The sequence below is a fragment of the Cannabis sativa genome, chromosome 1 (genome assembly GCF_029168945.1).
Source record: "Cannabis sativa cultivar Pink pepper isolate KNU-18-1 chromosome 1, ASM2916894v1, whole genome shotgun sequence".
NCBI classification, from domain to species: domain Eukaryota; kingdom Viridiplantae; phylum Streptophyta; class Magnoliopsida; order Rosales; family Cannabaceae; genus Cannabis; species Cannabis sativa.
This window is the reverse complement of record NC_083601.1, coordinates 7,386,900-7,404,993: the sequence shown is the minus strand read 5'-3', so window position 1 is coordinate 7,404,993 and position 18,094 is coordinate 7,386,900. Positions and strand designations below refer to the sequence as shown.

The 18,094-nt window shown below is 36.7% G+C and overlaps 2 protein-coding genes across 2 annotated transcripts; one reads left to right on the top strand and one right to left on the bottom strand.

Annotated features, from left to right (window-relative positions):
• The first annotated feature begins 1,751 nt into the window (after nucleotides 1-1,751).
• LOC115705168 (delta-1-pyrroline-5-carboxylate synthase) lies at nucleotides 1,752-8,194 on the top strand. The gene is made up of 20 exons (XM_030632416.2): nucleotides 1,752-2,317; nucleotides 2,752-2,823; nucleotides 2,905-3,008; nucleotides 3,096-3,198; nucleotides 3,335-3,496; nucleotides 3,573-3,850; nucleotides 4,023-4,173; nucleotides 4,327-4,491; nucleotides 4,726-4,803; nucleotides 5,250-5,339; nucleotides 5,651-5,737; nucleotides 5,862-5,948; nucleotides 6,070-6,166; nucleotides 6,272-6,375; nucleotides 6,510-6,585; nucleotides 6,893-7,043; nucleotides 7,154-7,222; nucleotides 7,402-7,468; nucleotides 7,554-7,624; nucleotides 7,759-8,194. The coding sequence occupies exons 1-20, from the start codon at nucleotides 2,267-2,269 to the stop codon at nucleotides 7,838-7,840; spliced, it is 2,145 nt and encodes a 714-aa protein (XP_030488276.2). The 5' UTR covers nucleotides 1,752-2,266; the 3' UTR covers nucleotides 7,841-8,194.
• An 8,034-nt stretch (nucleotides 8,195-16,228) lies between these two features.
• LOC115703653 (uncharacterized protein At2g39795, mitochondrial) lies at nucleotides 16,229-17,635 on the bottom strand. Its single transcript, XM_030630893.2, has 3 exons — nucleotides 17,252-17,635; nucleotides 16,681-17,021; nucleotides 16,229-16,575 (listed from the first exon to the last, which is right to left on the bottom strand). Exons 1-3 carry the CDS (start codon nucleotides 17,519-17,521, stop codon nucleotides 16,416-16,418), a joined length of 771 nt encoding a protein of 256 aa, XP_030486753.2. The 5' UTR covers nucleotides 17,522-17,635; the 3' UTR covers nucleotides 16,229-16,415.
• Between the last annotated feature and the right edge of the window lie 459 nt (nucleotides 17,636-18,094).

The window sequence follows — 18,094 nt, the reverse complement described above, 5'->3', positions numbered from 1 at the left end:
AAAATACGTACTAGTGGCTTTGCATCCACTTTTAGCTCGGACAAGAAGATAAAATCAGGAGCGTACGACCGAGCCAGGGACTTCAATTCGCGAACCGTAGAGGTCTGTCCCAACCCTCTACAGTTCCAAGCCACTGCCACTGCTCTCATGGCTCCTGTGGAGGAGAAACATCCTCCTCCACAGGGGTACAAGAGTGAACCGACACCTCATCATCTTGGTTCGGCCCAAACAAATCCCAAAGAAAGACACGCACCACATCAAGAAGATGGAACAACACATCCAAAAGACTAGAGCAAACTGTCGCCAAGCCCTCAACAAGCATCCTTTTCATGAAAGGAGAATTGCTTTCATATAGCCCAATGACCGACAGGGCACCAAAATCCCCGCCAATTTTACGAATTTCAATATGGTCAAGCTCATCAAATTTTCCAAGTATTTGAATAAATATCTTTTGAGCTTGGAAATAAATGGCGAAAGCTCTCCCCTCCATATCAAGGCAATTAACAACATTACCCAAAAATGAGCCATTAATTGAGCCAACAACGTGGCCCAACCGAATAGGCCCATTGATCACACACACGGCCATAGGCGTTGTACCACTACAACCAAATAAATAACATTTAAGAACCAACCCTATGGGCATACCACAATTGGAAATAAACTCACCCAATGGCCCAAAAATATGAACAAACCACATCAACTAAGGCAACCCACACACGCCAAAACTATTCAAGCCTCCAAGCCCTAAAGCTAGCCCAATACAACCCACAAACAAAGGCCCACAAAGCAAAGAAGAAACCTCCACCTCAGGCACCGCACCACATAAGCCACACAACTTACAAAAAATCAAACGGTCAACATGTAAACAAGGTACGTGAACGACACCCTTTACATGCACACCAACAAGATAACACAAACTATTAACAAAAATGACAATCCCACCTACACGCATAGCTTCTGAAAAGCTGGGAAACAAAAAGGTGGGCAATCCCACCTAATCTCTACAAATTTTAACCAATACATAAAACTCTAACAAAAACCAAATATATATGTTTTATAAAAAAAAAACTAAATATATATTATATACTTTAAAATTTAAAAACAACTAAAATATGAGAGAGACAAAAATTGAACCTAGCACCCTCACATTAATATAAATCCTTTCTTACTAATTGTCCTAAAGATATTTTGATGAAAATTATTGAACTAATATGTGTATATATTATATTTTTATTTTTATACATATAATTTTCATGTTAATTTGTAGAGCTCTTTAAAATTGTGGGGCGTAGAACTTAGGCCTTGACTGCCCCACTCTCCTAAACAATCATCTTTGTCCCAAAAAGTCAAATCATCTATATAAATATAAATAACAGGTGACAGGTGATAGGTGACAGGTGTCCATAAGAAAAGGGTTTTCCTCGTTTTAGTTTATTCATGCATGGCAAGTGTATCAGTAAAAATGACCCGTGAAGTGATAAAGTAGACTATTATAAAAGTATTGCTACTATAAATCAATAATATTCATCACTATACCACACTATAAAGTGGTGTGTTGTGAATAATCAACAATACTACAAAAGCCGATACCATTGGCACCACCAAAAAACAACATTATGAAACAAATATATATATATTAAATTAAAATATATAAAACTTAATAATTAACTATACTAATATTAATATCACACAAATTAATAATGCTACCTAGAGTATTTTGCATTATTTTGTATGATAAGGTGAGAATTTTAAGGTAGGAAATAGGAATCATAGTATCATAGGGTGAGAGCAAACTATTATCATTGATAGATATAGATAGATAGACATAATATAAATAAGTGAGGGACCGCATGACAGGGATCTAATCTGATGAATCATAAATAAACAAATACTGTACATCACAAATCTACTTGTCGTGTCCTCCACTAACCACTACTACTACTACCCTTCGGCGCCTCTATTATTTAATCCATTCCTACCACGTCACCGTAACTGCATTTACTTAAATGCCCTCACTCTGTTCACACATGGCGTTCTCTCATTGGACGCAGCTGAAGGCCGATACTTTCGGGCTTACCTCCAATGGCAGCAGCACCACCTCCTTCTTTCCGTCTTACTCACTCGCCAGCACCTGATGATAAATATCATTGTCGAGACTGAATCTGGAGCAACCCTATCAAAACATATAACACAAACCGACTCGCCGAGTTTTCCCTACTGAGTTCGAGTCGCCGCCGATTTCTCCTTCATTTTACCATTGAACGACATGGATCGTTCTCGAGCTTTCGTCAAAGACGTCAAACGTCTCATCATCAAGGTCGGTCGCTCACACTCATTCACTCACTTTTTTCTATTTTCTTTTTACGTCTTTTGTTCACTTGAACCCTAAATTTCTACCTCCATTAATCCTAAACGTTGAAATTGAGAGGCAAAGATGAGTGTTTTTCTTTCATTGATTTTCGGTTTTACTTTTGTTAATAATATTTGGTGCTGTTCGAATTGAAAATGGAGAAATGATACTTTGGTTTTCATATTAATTTATACTGATTACAGCTTTAAGTAGAGTACTTCTGGGTTTGAATAATTTTGATACTTGAAACTTGTTTGTTAATTTAACTTATGAATAGTATGATATTTGGTTTTAATTAATTATTTTTTTTTAAAAAAAAAGTAATTAAATTAAAGATAAATACTTGTTTTGTTGATTGGTTGATTTTCTGATATTGTGCTTTATTATTTTTTTTTTTGAAGGTTGGAACCGCGGTTGTCACTCGAGCTGATGGAAGATTGGCGCTTGGAAGACTAGGTGCCCTTTGTGAACAGGTCATTTCTATATTATGTATTTACTGTTTCTTACAATTTGAAAAATGCGATTTTATGTTAATTTTTTTAAATTTCTTGCAGATTAAAGAGCTGAATTCTCAAGGGTATGAAGTCATTTTGGTGACATCAGGTGCTGTTGGTCTTGGTCGTCAAAGACTTAGATACAGGAAATTGGTTAACAGCAGGTATCTCTTGTTTTCTTCAATTTGATGATTGCTGTTGTTTTCGCTTTTGAAGTATTCAGTTAGTTTTGATAAGTAAAATTCTTGCAGTTTCGCTGATCTCCAAAAACCACAAGGTGAAATTGATGGGAAGGCCTGTGCTGCGGTTGGACAAAATAGTCTTATGGCTCTGTATGACACATTGTTTCTTCAGGTGTTTTCTTGTTTTCTAAGCTTAACTGGAGTTTCATGTGTACTTTGGAATTTGGATTTAATTACTTACTGACAAAGTTTGATGATTGCTGGGCGAAGTAGTTTTAATTAATTAAATTTTCTTTTCTACCCTGCAGCTTGATGTGACATCAGCCCAGCTTCTTGTAACAGATCATGATTTTAGGGATAAAGATTTCAGAAAGCAACTGAGTGAAACTGTGAATTCGCTGATTGCTCTAAGGGTTGTTCCGATTCTTAATGAAAATGATGCAGTCAGTACCAGAAGAGCTCCATATGAGGTACATTTGTTTTTCATATCCCCGTTGACTGTTTCAAAAGTTACCGTGAAGTTTTGTTCATGAGCGCTCTTTGCAGGATTCCTCTGGGATTTTTTGGGATAATGATAGTTTGTCAGCTCTTCTGGCTTTAGAATTGAAGGCTGATCTCCTTGTATTATTGAGTGATGTGGAGGGACTTTATAGTGGCCCTCCGAGTGATCCAAAATCAAAGCTTATCGATACATACGTTAAAGAAAAACATCAAGATGAAATTACTTTTGGAGACAAATCTCGAGTAGGAAGAGGAGGTATGACTGCAAAAGTAAAAGCAGCTGTCAATGCAGCTTATGCTGGAATTCCAGTTATTATCACCAGGTTTGCTTTTCTGCTATATGTTTATGAAGTATTTTTCAACCTGTTCGAGTAGAATTTACAATTTTATGACGTGCACATTACACATCATGGTATTAACATAGTTTGATCATCTTTGAGCCAATGTGTATGCTGTGTCAATATTCAATAATATATTTCTTGTTTCATTTTGAAGTGGATATGCTCCTGAAAACCTTATTAAAGTCCTCCAAGGGCAGCGAATTGGTACCCTCTTTCACCAGGATGCCCGTTCATTAGTCCCTCTCAAAGAAGTTGATGCACGTCAGATGGCAGTTGCTGCCAGGGAAAGTTCAAGACGCCTTCAGGTAGCTTTTTGAAGTTTCTTGTTCCAAACATAATGTTTCCCTGTTAGTAGAAAAGAAAAACATAATAGGTTTCTGTTTCCTTTTATTGTTGTGTCCTTGCCTCCAATACATTTTCTTTAGGAGTATAATTTACTTGGTGACATTGGTTTGTAGGCCTTATCTTCAGAAGAAAGGAAAAAAATTTTGCTCGACGTAGCTGATGCCTTGGAGGCTAATCAAGAGCTCATTAAGGCTGAAAATGAACTTGATATTTCTGAAGCACAGCTGGCAGGATATGAAAAACCCTTGGTAGCTCGGCTGGGTTTGAGTGCAGCAAAGGCATGTACTAGGTTCCAGTTGTTATTTTGTGTGTTGATTTATGTGCATTTTGGTTCCTCTCGAGATGGCTCTTGTATATAATTTTTCATGTTTCCCTTTTGTTTTTTTTTTCTCTTCCCTTTCCCATTTCTATCTCAAAAAATGGTTTCTTATTTGACTATTATATGCATATATACATATGTGTAGATATTCTTTTGCTCACCTTGCTGATGAAAGTTTTGCTGTGGTTGACAGATTAAAACCCTTGCAAAAAATATGCGTGCTATTGCAAACATGGAAGATCCAATTGGTCGCGTTTTGAAGAGAACTGAGGTAAATGAATAGAGTGGTAGGACGATTAAGTCAAATCTTTTTTATTCACAGAGCACACTGCAGATTCGGATTTTATTCTAGGAATTGAATCAAAACTCAACCATTTTCTTTTAAATGTTTTACGCTTGAAATGTTGGCGGTCTTCACTATGAGAGCAGTGAAAGATGGTCTGTGGTTTGAATATCTTTTTGAATTTTATTACCCTGTCTTCTCTCTCTCTCTCTCTCTTCTATTTATATATATAAATGCTTTATAAAGGAGTTTACTTATTTCCATGACTATTGTTTTTTCTGTCTTTCTTCTACTTCTTTTTTTTAAACGTCTATACATGTAAACATATTTTCTTTAAATAAAAATGATATATATTTTTTTTTCATGACTAATCTTCTATTCTATATCACTTTTTTATTTCATGTATGATTTCTCATGGCCACTCTTCTATATAGATTGCAGATGGTCTTGTACTAGAGAAAACATCCAGTCCCCTGGGAGTTCTCCTAATTGTTTTCGAGTCTCGTCCTGATGCACTAGTACAGGTAAAGGGAACCCTCAACCTTCGTTGCTCTTTAATTTTTATGTTAGTATGGTACCAGTCGTTTGGGTGAGCAAGCTAGCTCTGTCTGTCTGTAATAAAACTTTTATTCCTCTACTATCAAGCAAGGCACTTGAACACATTTGTTGGCTTCTCTACAGACTTATTAATGACTTTTAATCCCCATCATAACTTTATCCTAAACATTAGGAAAGCCCTTTTTCTCGTAATGCTAAGTATTTCCACCTTTTTATAAACTAAACTTGAGTATATTCTCATCATCATTAGTATCTGTATATTGTTTTGTTTAAATAGATTGCTTCACTAGCAATCCGTAGTGGGAATGGACTTATTTTGAAAGGTGGAAAGGAGGCAAAGCGATCCAATGCTATTCTGCACAAGGTTAGTTTCTTATATTCAATTGATCAATACATAATATAATATACTTTGAAAGAACATAATATAATATACTTGAAATTCTTGTGCTTGTCTTCCCATCATTCCTTGGCTTATGCGTTGTTTATAGGTTATTACCGAAGCTATTCCAGATAATGTTGGCGGAAAACTTATCGGACTTGTGACGTCAAGAGAAGAGATTCCTGATCTACTTAAGGTGGAAATATCCTAGAATAATTACTTATTTATTGTTATTCTTTTCTTTTTATGCATGAACTTCAATGGGAAAATTGAGTCAGATGAAGTTAAGAAGGTTGCGTAATTATTTTTTGTTATAGCTTGACGATGTGATAGATCTAGTGATCCCAAGAGGCAGCAATAAGCTGGTATCCCAAATAACAAGCTCAACCAAGATTCCTGTCCTGGGTCATGCTGGTAATATGAATTGAACCTGCCATAACTCTGTTATTTATAGTTGTTTTTCTGTTTTGAACATGGGTCTGGATTTTGTAGTAAGCAACAACATTTTGTTTTCTTCAGATGGAATCTGCCATGTTTATATTGATAAATCTGCAAACATGGATATGGCAAAGCAAATTGTCCTGGATGCAAAACTGGACTATCCGGCAGCTTGTAATGCCATGGTAATCTATTTATTCTTTATTTCACATAAATTAACTTATCTGCTTTAAGTGCCAGCCCAAGTTTGGAAAACCTTTGTCATTATTGCCTTGCATGATTTGACATGTTCCTTATTTTTTGTGCATTCCACTCTCAGGAAACTCTCCTTGTTCACAAGGATCTGGCACAAACAGGTTCTTTTAATGAGCTTATTGTTGACCTTCGCACTGAAGGTACAGTTTCTAATAAAATATATATATATATTTCTTTTCACCAAGTATTCATTCCAAAAAAATTAAGTACAAAGAATAACCATATCTATTCCAACCACCTTTCCAATAGCCAGATGCAAAGCTAAAATAATAAGCCAGCTTCTTACATAACGGTTATTGTAATTTTTGTCCCAATCAGGTTTTCATGTCTTGAGCCATCGATGTTAATTAAGACTACATTACTCAAACTAAAATTATTTATGGACCTTCTAGAAGAAGGCTTTGGAATTTTCTAGAGGCACAACTTACCGGAACTACTGTTTTGCAGGTGTTACTTTATTTGGCGGGCCTAGGGCAAGTTACTTGCTGAACATTCCTGAGGCACGTTCATTTCATCATGAGTACAGTTCACTGGCTTGCACTATTGAGTTTGTGGATGATGTCTACACAGCCATTGATCACATACATAAGCATGGAAGGCATGTCTGCATTTGCTTTTAGAAAGCATGTTATCTTCTTCAAATCCTTTTAATTATGTGATTTATATAGAAACAGATCTTTAATATTCCAAATTCACTACTTTCAACAGTGCACATACTGATTGCATAGTTACGGAAGATTCAAAAGTTGCGGAAGTTTTTCTACACCAAGTTGACAGGTGATACTATGCAAAAGCTTATCTTATTCCACAATAGATACCATTAGCTTGATAGTTGTCTATGATTGAGAAGAGTTGTTTATTATGTTATGTTAGTGATGAATCGACGTGGTAACACTATGGTATTTGGTTCTATATCTCTGGGAACTAATGAATTTGGCTTGTTATAAACATTGCAGTGCTGCTGTCTTCCACAATGCAAGCACAAGATTTTGTGATGGCTCACGATTTGGATTGGGCGCAGAGGTATCATATTGTGTGACAGTTACACAAAAGTTAAGAATTTTTCTCATGGTGGCTTTGTATTTGATTCCCTACAATTTCCGTGCAGGTTGGAATAAGCACAAGTCGAATTCATGCTCGTGGTCCAGTAGGAGTAGAAGGCTTGTTAACAACCCGATGGTATGGTTTAGTTGTTTTTACAAATTATGGATTCAGCATGTGCTTTTCGTATTGATTTATCGTTTTACAAAATTTTAAATTATTTCTTTTACGAGCAGAAGAACTAATAAAGAAATGGCCTGTTACAATTGCAGGATCCTAAAAGGAAATGGGCAAGTGGTAAATGGTGACAAAGCGATTTCATACACCTTCAAGGATCTGTCAATTGAATCCTAAGTTATTTGGATGGGATGGAATGAATCACAAGAATCAAACCCCGGCACTGTGTCGGGTTTTAACTCTCTTGTCAACAGAGTTGATCGATGGGGAGAGAATAGGGAAGCAAGAGGATTTTTTCTTTGTGCTTTGCTAAGTTCATTTTAGTGTAGTGAATTACTAGAGAGAGAATATGGAAAGGAAGTTGTTCCTCTTTGTCGTTTGCTGCGTTGCGTCTATATTAGTGTAGTGAATTTGCTAGGCTTAATTTGGTAACTAAATTTCATTGCTATGGAACAATCACAAGCGAGGCTTGGTTTGGTATATCTAATAAATAATAATAATAATAATGATAATTTCCTTGAGTTTATTTTATCACGGAGCTACCCTGGTTTGCACTTTTACCTTAGTTTCAACCTAAAAAGTGTTTTGAGTTTAGCTGTTAGAATTTCGTTCCGTATCATAAGTATGTAGTATTAGAAAAATGGTCCGAGATAATTAAGGCATAACTTCATTATCAAAAAGAAAAAAAAACTAAACTAAGGCATACTCTGTTCTTTCCAGCGACGGAGGGAGAATTTGTAAGATGGGGGTAAAATTGTAGAAAAATTAACTGGGGGGTTAATTATAAATAACTATATATATATTTTACGTATTTAATATATACAAAATAGTATACAATTTTTTTTTCTTAGAAGAGTTACGGCCCCCAACTCCATGACTCCTTCCGTCATTGGTTCTTTCCCTGTGCATGTGTTCTTTCCCTTGGTTGGAATGAGCATAAAATAAATAAAAATTAGAGAGGCAAATAAGAGTTGATATGGATCTTAAGGAAACCAAGTTGAAGACAGAAACATGGCTGGCAGAAGCTTCAGCCACATCACATGCGGGGCAATGTAGGCCTTCAAAACCATGATCCCCAACTGATCATACACGACTAACCACTTGAATTGATCCAATAAGATAAAAAAGAAAAGTATTGAGGAGAAAATTTAGACTATGTTATTGATATTATTGACTGCTCAAACGATTACAATTTACAATTAATGTTTGGCTATTTATACACAAATTGTGGGATACAAAAGGAATAAAATCAAGGAATATACAGCTGTACCAAATCCCTGATTTTTAGGAAAATGTATAACAAACTTGTACTGCAGCCAATCATTTGCAACGTGTCAATACAATTGGTGGTCCTCATCATCGTGACATTCTTTTGCTGCATATTCAATATTTTCAACATGCCCCCTCAAGCTGTGTTGTGGAGTATGTGTAACAGCAAGCTTGTTTTTGAGATAATGGAACTGAGCTATACTTAGTGATTTTGTGAGCAAATCAGCAACTTGTTCTTGTGTGGGTATGTACCTGACTTCAACTTCTTCGCTTAACACCTTCTCTTTGATAAAGTGCACATCAATTTCGATGTGCTTGGTTCTAGAATGGAAGACCGGATTAAATGTTAACTGTCTCGCCCCTGAGTTGTCACACCAGATTATTGCAGGCCCTCTGTGTTTAATACCGATTTCAGTGAAGAGGGATTGCAGCCACACAACTGTTGGGTTTTATGCCCTAAATAAAACTCATTTCAATATAATCAGATTTACTTATTAATATAGATCAGAAATAACATTTAATGTTGCATGGTTCACATGATTTATTTCATGATTATATGTACATAATGTATAAATTCATCTGAAACCCTTTTCACATACTTGATCATGTTTATTGTGCCGTCAACACATTGGAAAGTAAACATGACTATGTGAATAAAGTTTCCTAGATTTATCAGACATAGGGTTTTACTGATATGATAATCTATAACAGAGTTTACTTGCATTTGGAGAAGTGCTATGTTCTTTCCAGAGCATTGGTTAAAGTAAAGCTCAGGTTGGATGCATGGAGTATGCATCGGAAGGGACCGATATTGAACTTTCACTTAGATTTATTAAACTTACCGTAATATCTATTCAAGTCAATATCGCCTAGTTGATCCTAGATCAAATGATCTTAATCCTGATATGATTAGGCTCAATCTTGAAAGGCTATTCGTGTTCTTTGATTTGTTAGTTAAGCCTACTTTTAGGTCAGGGTGATACGTACATTTTGGGAACACGGTAGTGCAATTGAGTGGGAGCGCTAACATAAACATGGAATCTATAGCTTCTATCTGGCGAATAGTAAGCAAAGGATGATCTCCTTCGAGCTTGACCAAACGAACATAAATGGTGGAGTACTCATTTCACATAAGCTGAAATATCATTTATACGGGGTCAAGTGTTTTAAGGATAAAATACATAGTAGGGTGTAACGGTAATTTAATCCTTTATAGTGTAGATCATTCATATAGAGGATCATTGATCACATTAGGATTATAACAATGGATAACTAATGATGTGTCTATATGGTGGAATATAGAGCATTCAATATACTGAGAGTGCAATTCTAAGTTCTACGCGTGGATTCAACGAAGAATTAATAAGTTAGTGAATTTTAGTGCTAAATTCTTGATCTACTTATTGGAAGCTCGGTTATATAGACCCATGGTCCCCCCACTAGTTGAGATAATATTTCTTGTAAGACTCATGTAATTGGTTTTGATTAATCAATTATAATTCTCAAATTAGACTATGTCTATTTGTGAATTTTTCACTAAGTAAGGGCGAAATTGTAAAGAAAGAGTTTTAGGGGCATATTTGTTAATTATGATACTTTGTATGGTTCAATTAATAAATATGATAAATGACAATATTATTTAATAATTATTTATAGTTATTAAATAGTTAGAATTGGCATTTAAATGGTTGAATTAGAAAATTGGCGTTTTTGAGAAAATCAGATGCAGAAAAGATAAAACTGCAAAATTGCAAAAAGTGAGGCCCAAATCCACCTTGCATGGCCGGCCACTTTTGTAGGGTTTTCCCTCTGATATTTTCATTATTTTAATGTCAAATAATTCAAACCTGACCCTAGTGGAAAGCTATAAATAGATAGTGAAGGCTTCAGGAAATTTACACACTTAAATTTTCTATTTTTCCTTCAGAGAAAAACCTGAGCCCTTCTCTCTCCCTATCTTTGGCCGAATCCACTCTCTCTCTCTTCCTCATTGAGATTTCGAAATCCTTAGTGTATGAGTAGTGCCCACACATAGCAAGTGATACCTCAATCATAGTGAGGAAGATCGTGAAGAAAGACTTTCAGCAAGAAGGAGGTTTCAGCATCAAAGATTCAGAGAAAGAGATCCAGGTTCAGATATTGATAATGCTCTGCTACAGAAAGGAATCAAGGGCTAGATATCTGAACGGAAGGAGTCATTATATTCCGCTGCAACCAATGTAAGGTCTCTTTAACTTTATATGTGTTTAATTTCATCGTTTTAGAAAGTTCATATTTAGGGTGTTAATCAACATACTTGTGAGTAGATCTAAGATCCTGGTAAAATAATTTCCAACAACAACTTCTGTACAAGCTTGAGCCAAGGCTCTATATTCCGCCTCAGTACTTGAACGAGCTACTGACTTTTGCTTTCGAGAGCTCCAACTTACCAGATTATTGCCGAAATAAATACAGTAACTCGTTGTAGATTTTCGATCATCCAAGGAACTTGCCCAATCGGAGTCACAAAATCCTTCAATGGTCAGATTTGCTGCCCAAGTGAATAGAATTCCTTCTCCAATTGATCCAACCAAATACCGAAGGATTTTCTTGCAAGCACTCCAATGGTTCTGAGTTGGTGCTTGAAGAAATTAGCTTAGTTTGTTCACGGAATAAGCAATGTCAGGCCTACTAAGAGTGAGATATTGCAGACCGCCTATGACGCTGTGATAGAGTGTGTGATGCTCAAAGGGAGCACTATCTTGTAAGCTTAACTTGTTGCTTTGATTCATTGGAGTAGGACATGATTTGGCTTGAAGCATGTTAGTTTTTCTTAACAGATCAGTAGTATATTTGTTTTGAGATAAGTGCAGACCATGAGGCCCCCTACTTTTCAAAACCAAGAAAGTATGTGACTGATCCGAGAGACTTGAGAGCAAACTGACCTTGAAGTTTAGAGATAATAGCAGTGACTTGAGAGGCATTATTTCCAGTGAGAAGAATATCGTCGACATAAACTAATACAAATAAGAGAGCATCACCTTGGTTGTAAAAGAATAATGATGTATCTGCCACTGAGTTTTTGAAACCAAGGCCTAGAAGTGAACTTTTGAGTTTGTCGAACCATGCGCGGGGGGCTTGTTTCAAGCCATAGAGAGCCTTTTGAAGCTTGCAGACACCATTGGGAAACTGAGGATCAATAAAACCAGCAGGCTGTTCCATGTAAACTTCTTCTTGGAGAGTGCCGTTGAGAAAGGCGTTGTTGATATCAATTTGTTGAATGTCCCAATCAAAAGTTACAACAATGGAGAGAATGACTCGGATTGTAGATGGTTTCACAACGGGACTGAAAGTTTCAAAAAAGTCTATACCGGGTTGTTGTTGAAACCCCTTTGCGACAAGTTGAGCCTTGTATCGGTTTACACTGCTGTCTAAATTATATTTAACTCGATACACCCATTTGTTTTCAACAACATGCATATGAGGTAACCTTGGAACAATTATCCAAGTTCCATTTTTCTTAAGGGCATAGTACTCTTCCTTCATGGCATTGTTCCATTTTGGAGAATTTAAGGCTTGTTCAAGGGATTCTGGAAGGCAATCGGCAGTGGATAAATGAGAAGTAGAGGCTAAGAGGATTTTTGGTTTAAAAATGCCGGCCTTGGATCTTGTGATCATGGGATGAGAGGACTTATTTGGACAATGGGTTTCGGTTGAGGTGTTGGGCTGTATTGGAGATGAATTAGGAATGGAGATGGGCAAATTTGTGTCAATTGGGATTTTGGAGTAAGAGTTTGAAGTGTCAGGAGTCTTACTTTGATTATTGCTGGAGGCAGCCTTAGAAACTGGTGCAGAAGGATGTAGAGTAGGTGTTGTTGAGCAATGGTCCATTTCAGCATCATTATGTCCTTCATCATGTTCCCGTTCCTGTTCAAGGTTAGATAAAAAAGGCAACCATTGACTATATTGGACTTGACTAAGACATGTGTTAATATCAGAACTTTTAAAATGAGACACACTAAAGCCTGAAGCAAAGGGAAAATCAGATTCGTTGAAAGTTACACTTTGGACAATATATACTCTACCTGAAGGATGAAGGCATTTATAGCCTTTGTGATTGGGACTATACCCAAGGAAAACACACTTTGTTGATCGAAAGTCTAATTTATGTTGATTGTAGTCACGAAGATGAGGAAAAGCGGCACAACCGAAAACTTTGAGAAAATGCAGATTTGGTTTGACTTTAAAAAGCACTTCAGTGGGTGATTTTTGATTTAATGTTGGAGTTGAAAGATGGTTTATAAGAAAGGTTGATGTGCTGAAGGCTTCCCACCAATAGTGGAGAGGAATGGAGGCTTGAGTGAGCAATGTGAGACCCATTTCTACTATGTGGCGGTGTTTTCTTTCGGATTTTCCATTTTGAGGATGTGTGTGTGGGCATGGATGCCTAAAGTGGATTCCTAGAGAGGCTAGAAAATTGGCAAGGCTTCTATATTCGCCTCCCCAATCTGAGTGCAGCACTTTGATTTTGCACTCAAATTTTCTTTCAGCAAACTTTTGAAAGACAATGAATGTTTCTTTAACATCTGATTTTAATTTTAATGGATAAATCCATGTAAAGTTGCTAAACTCATCTATGAAATGGACATAGTATCTATATCCATCTTTAGACAATATTGGTGAAGGGCCCCAAACATCTGAGTGAATAATTTCAAGAGGTTTTGTGGCTGTTTTGGTAGATGAAGAGTAGTGCTTGTGTTTTGATTTGCCTATATGGCATGCATCACAGAATTTAGGCTGAGATTGAAAATAAACTTTTTCATTTCTTAACATGACTTTCATTACATTTAAACTTGGATGTCCAAGTCTCATGTGCCAAATGTTGATATCAGCACTGTTACTGTTTTGAACAAACAAAGATTGAGCAAATTTTTCATGCTCTTTAGATTTAAAAAGACTCTTACAACTTGACTCTAAAACAGGACTAGACTCTGAGATAAAACTCTTTTTGGAATTAGGAGAAACAGAAACATAAGTACTGGAGCGACTTGAAGGATTGGATCCGAAACATGATGTAGGACTATGAAGCTGATATAAACCATTGCTAAGCATTCCCCGAGCTACCTCCTTCTTCGTAGCCAGTTCCTTGACAATGCAACAATCAGAATAAAACTCAACATACACAGGGTTATCATGAGTTAGCTGGGATATAGAAATAAGATTTTTAGTCATTTGAGGGACACATAAAATATTTTTCAAAAGCATAGAAACAGAGTTTTTGTGAGCATGTGGAATATTAATTCCAATCTCAATTATAGGAAGAGGTTGACCATTACCAATCAAGAGTTGAGTACTACCTTTGTGCTCAGATTTGTTCTGCAGATTGTGAGCATCAGAGGTGATATGGTTTGTGGCCCCACTGTCTATGTACCAGGAGTTGTCTTGGTTGGCTTCAGCAGAGGAAGAGAGAAAGGCCTGTTGACCTTGTCCAGATTGTTGCTGGTTTGTAAAATTGCTTTGGTTGTTCTGGTTTGCATTAGGAGCTGTGGCCTGAAAGTTTATGTCAAACCGATGATAGCACTTTCCTGCCACATGACCCACACGGTTGCAGAGTTGGCAAACTGGACGATTTCCTCTGCCTCCTCGACCTCGACCACGACCACGAGAAGGGTAACCACGGTTTTGACTGCCATTAGAAGGTCCACCACGACCACGAAAGTGAGCTGCAAAGTTGGCACTGGGAGTGAGAGTTTCACCTGCGATAGGGGCATTCATTTGCTCTAATCACATTTCTTGGCTTTGCAAGAGAAACTGGACTCTCTTGAAGTGTTATAGGGTCAGATCGAGAGGTTAGAGTTATGACCACAGGGTCATAGTCATGTCCTAGGCCTCCTAGGATGTAGAGTATCAGTTCTTCATCTGAAATTAGTTGACCTGCAGCACAGAGATTTTCAGCTAGAGTAGTCATTTTTAGCATATAATCATGAATAGATAAATTTCCCTTTTTAAGGGATTGAAGTTGAAACCGGATTTGGAGGGTGCGAGCCTTTGACTGAGTGGTAAACAGACACTCAAGAGTATGCCAGACTTCAAAGGAGGTGGTACACCTGACTATATGGCCAAACATAGTCTCTGAGATTGAGTTGAGTATCCAACTCATAATGGCCTAATTTGTTCTTCTCCATAAAGCATACCCAACATTGAGTTGTCGTGGTTCTCCAGGGACAGGTCCTCCGATGGTGTTGTCAACGAACTGAGGGGGACAAACTCTTGTGCCGAGAATAAACCCTTCGAGATCATGAGCATGAAGAGCGGGAAGGACTTGAGACTTCCAGAAAGAGTAGTTGCCTCTGTCGAGCTTCAAGGTGAGAGGAGCAAGGTTCTGAAAGATTGAGACTGGAGCAGTTGCAAGAGCTGCTTGAACCGGAGCGTGAGTTTCAGCGGTGGTTTGAGCAGGGACGTCTTGAGCACCACCGATGGTTGATGAGGAATCGTAAGGGCTGGCCATGGATAGTGAAGAGTCGGCTCTGATACCAAGATAAAAAAGGAGAGTACTGAGGAGAAAATTTAGACTATGTTATTGATATTATTGACTGCTCAAACGGTTACAATTTACAATTAATGCTTGGCTATTTATACACAAATTGTGGGATACAGAAGAAACAAAATCAAGGAATATACAGCTGTACCAAATCCCTGATTTTTAGGAAAAGGTATAACAAACTTGTATTGCAGCCCATCATTTGCAACGTGTCAATACAGTTGGTGGTCCTCATCATCGTGACATTCTTTTGCTGCATATTCAATATTTTCAACACAACATAACCAAACACTGCATTCACACAAGCATCCACAAATAAAGTAAGTAGAGTCTCATTCATTGGAACACACAGCATGGTGGGGGAAGGAACTACCAACATCCTCACTCCGAAAAGGTTGTTTGACCATATACTGAACTAAATGGCATTTTATTGGTTGTAATCAATCAAAAATCTAATTTTGGAAGAAAAAAAAAATCTACTTTTCTTCAGAGTACATTTTTGAAGAAACGTAGATTATTTTTCAATAAGTTAGGAGTAAATTTATATTTTAAATATATATTTGAAAACTCCCGATATTGTGAATTTTTAAAGCATATATGGTCATATATATTTATTTAACATAAACTTTAAGCTAAAGGTATAAAATTGTATAAACTCATAAAATATCGATGAAATGAAACTATACACAGACCACCCCCACTTCGTCTATGGAAAATAAGAACACAATTCTCGATTTATATAATGATAAAAAAAAAAAAAAAAAAAAAAAAAAAAAAACTCAAATCAAAGGTTTGTCAATTGAAATAGAAAGTACGTCTACATTTCTACCAAAAATCTATTTGTTGTATCCTATCATTGAAAGAGCAAATATATTGTTCCATACATGATACAGGGTGTTATTTCTGTCATTAACAAACAACTATATGGCCATCTCCTCCAACATAAATCAAGTATGCATTCTTTTATGCTTGGACGAATTTCTTAAGTTTCTCCAACCACAACAAATATTCTCTACTGTCTTTGTTGATCATGTACTCATGCAAGAAGTTTGTTGTGCTGGGCTTGATTCCTCTAATCTCCAAGTACTTGTGGAATGACTTCTGCAGATTCTCATCCAAATCACTGGACACACAAGAGATTCAAATCAATTAGAAAACAAAATTGTATTGTATTGAAAATTAACAGCTAGTGATGCTAAACATTCAAACATTCTCTACACAGACTTACTGGAAGTCAGGCCCTTCATAGGCAATTTCATCACCAGAGTTTTCTGGATGTTTCACAGTCAAGCTTTCAATTGCAATTTCATCAGGGTAGGCAGTGCAACTGAACTCTAGTGCAGGTCCACTCTTCTTGGAGACATTTACAACTAGTGGAATGCTAGATTGAATAGATTTTTCATCATCGTCTCCATCATCACCATCGTCATTTTGTCCACCAGTGACTAGATCAGGCATATGAACTTCAACTTGAATATCTTCTCCTTGATATTTTCTCTTTAGGGTTATGGTTTGTAGTCCAGGATTATCTTGAATTTCAAAAGGGAAACCATTTGGAACCTCTTCAACCTACAAAATAAGTAACCATATTTCTGAGCTTGTTAGCACAAAAGGCAAAGGAATAATTTCCCCTACTTCAAAAGTTTGGTTAGCTGACCCAAGAATGAGATATACTTGTAATGAACTGAAATTATATCTGAGACTCAAAAAAAGCTAACCTCACATTTCTTGCCTCAAAAAATGCATTTTAATTAAAACCAAACAACCCATCAATGCAATAGATTAATGTAAAGTCTCACCCGGTCCTGATCGTCAGTTTCTGTGGCGCAATGGATTTCTGACTCGATTACTCGGAGAAGCGACTCGTCTGAGCTGGGTTTCTTTGACTCGGTGGAGTAGTGAAAGGCTGGAACCAAAGGGGAGTGAGAGTGGTGATTTTGAGAAAAATTAGTATGGTTTATGGCAACCACAACCAAAGACTGGTAATTCCTCTGAGTCCGGACAGCCCGAAAAGCTAATGGAGCCAAGGAAGACGCTGATTTGCGAATAAGGGAAGTAAAAGCAGCCATTTCTGTGGTTGTATGTTAATTTTTCCCAAGTCGGAAAGAACAGAATGAAGGTTTTAGAAAATCAGAAAGAAAGGGTTTTAGGGTTTAAGGAAACAAAGAAGCGTGAATGTTTATGGTTTAGGGCTTCTTCAGAGGGCTCAGTGGGCCACTTATTGGGCTGGAAATGAATCGTATCATCACAATGGCCCAGTGTCGTTTATTAAATCCAAACGACAATAATTTTGTGTTATGTGTTTTATCAAAATGTAAAGGTCTAAAATGACTTTAAATTTTAAAATTAAATTAGTAAATGTCTTTTTCTAAAAAAAAAATTAAAAAAATAATGAAATATAATAAATTAGGTGATAAAAATTATAAAAAATATATTTATTATATATTATTTTATTAAAATGAAATGAGTGGAGATCTTCCTTGCGAATGAGCGCCCTAGCGCGAAAGCCGTTGCTTGTTAGCGCATACGTTTTCTTGCTTGTTAATTACCAAGAACTTCATTGCCACTAGTGGCGAAGATAAATTCTACAATCCTACCCAAAAACAACTCGGAGCCTAAAGAAAAGAGAGTTCAGTCTACAA

Bases quoted from the DNA above. Each gene is read 5' to 3' on its own strand.
- LOC115705168 (XM_030632416.2), top strand. From the start codon at position 2,267: ATGGATCGTTCTCGAGCTTTCGTCAAAGACGTCAAACGTCTCATCATC. The intron at 3,851-4,022 runs GTTTGCTTTTCT...TTCATTTTGAAG, and splicing joins ATTCCAGTTATTATCACCAG to TGGATATGCTCCTGAAAACC. The intron at 4,804-5,249 runs GTAAATGAATAG...TCTTCTATATAG, and splicing joins GCGTTTTGAAGAGAACTGAG to ATTGCAGATGGTCTTGTACT.
- LOC115703653 (XM_030630893.2), bottom strand. From the start codon at position 17,521: ATGGCTGCTTTTACTTCCCTTATTCGCAAATCAGCGTCTTCCTTGGCT. The intron at 17,022-17,251 runs GTGAGACTTTAC...CTTATTTTGTAG, and splicing joins AAACTGACGATCAGGACCGG to GTTGAAGAGGTTCCAAATGG. The intron at 16,576-16,680 runs GTAAGTCTGTGT...TTGTGTGTCCAG, and splicing joins TATGAAGGGCCTGACTTCCA to TGATTTGGATGAGAATCTGC.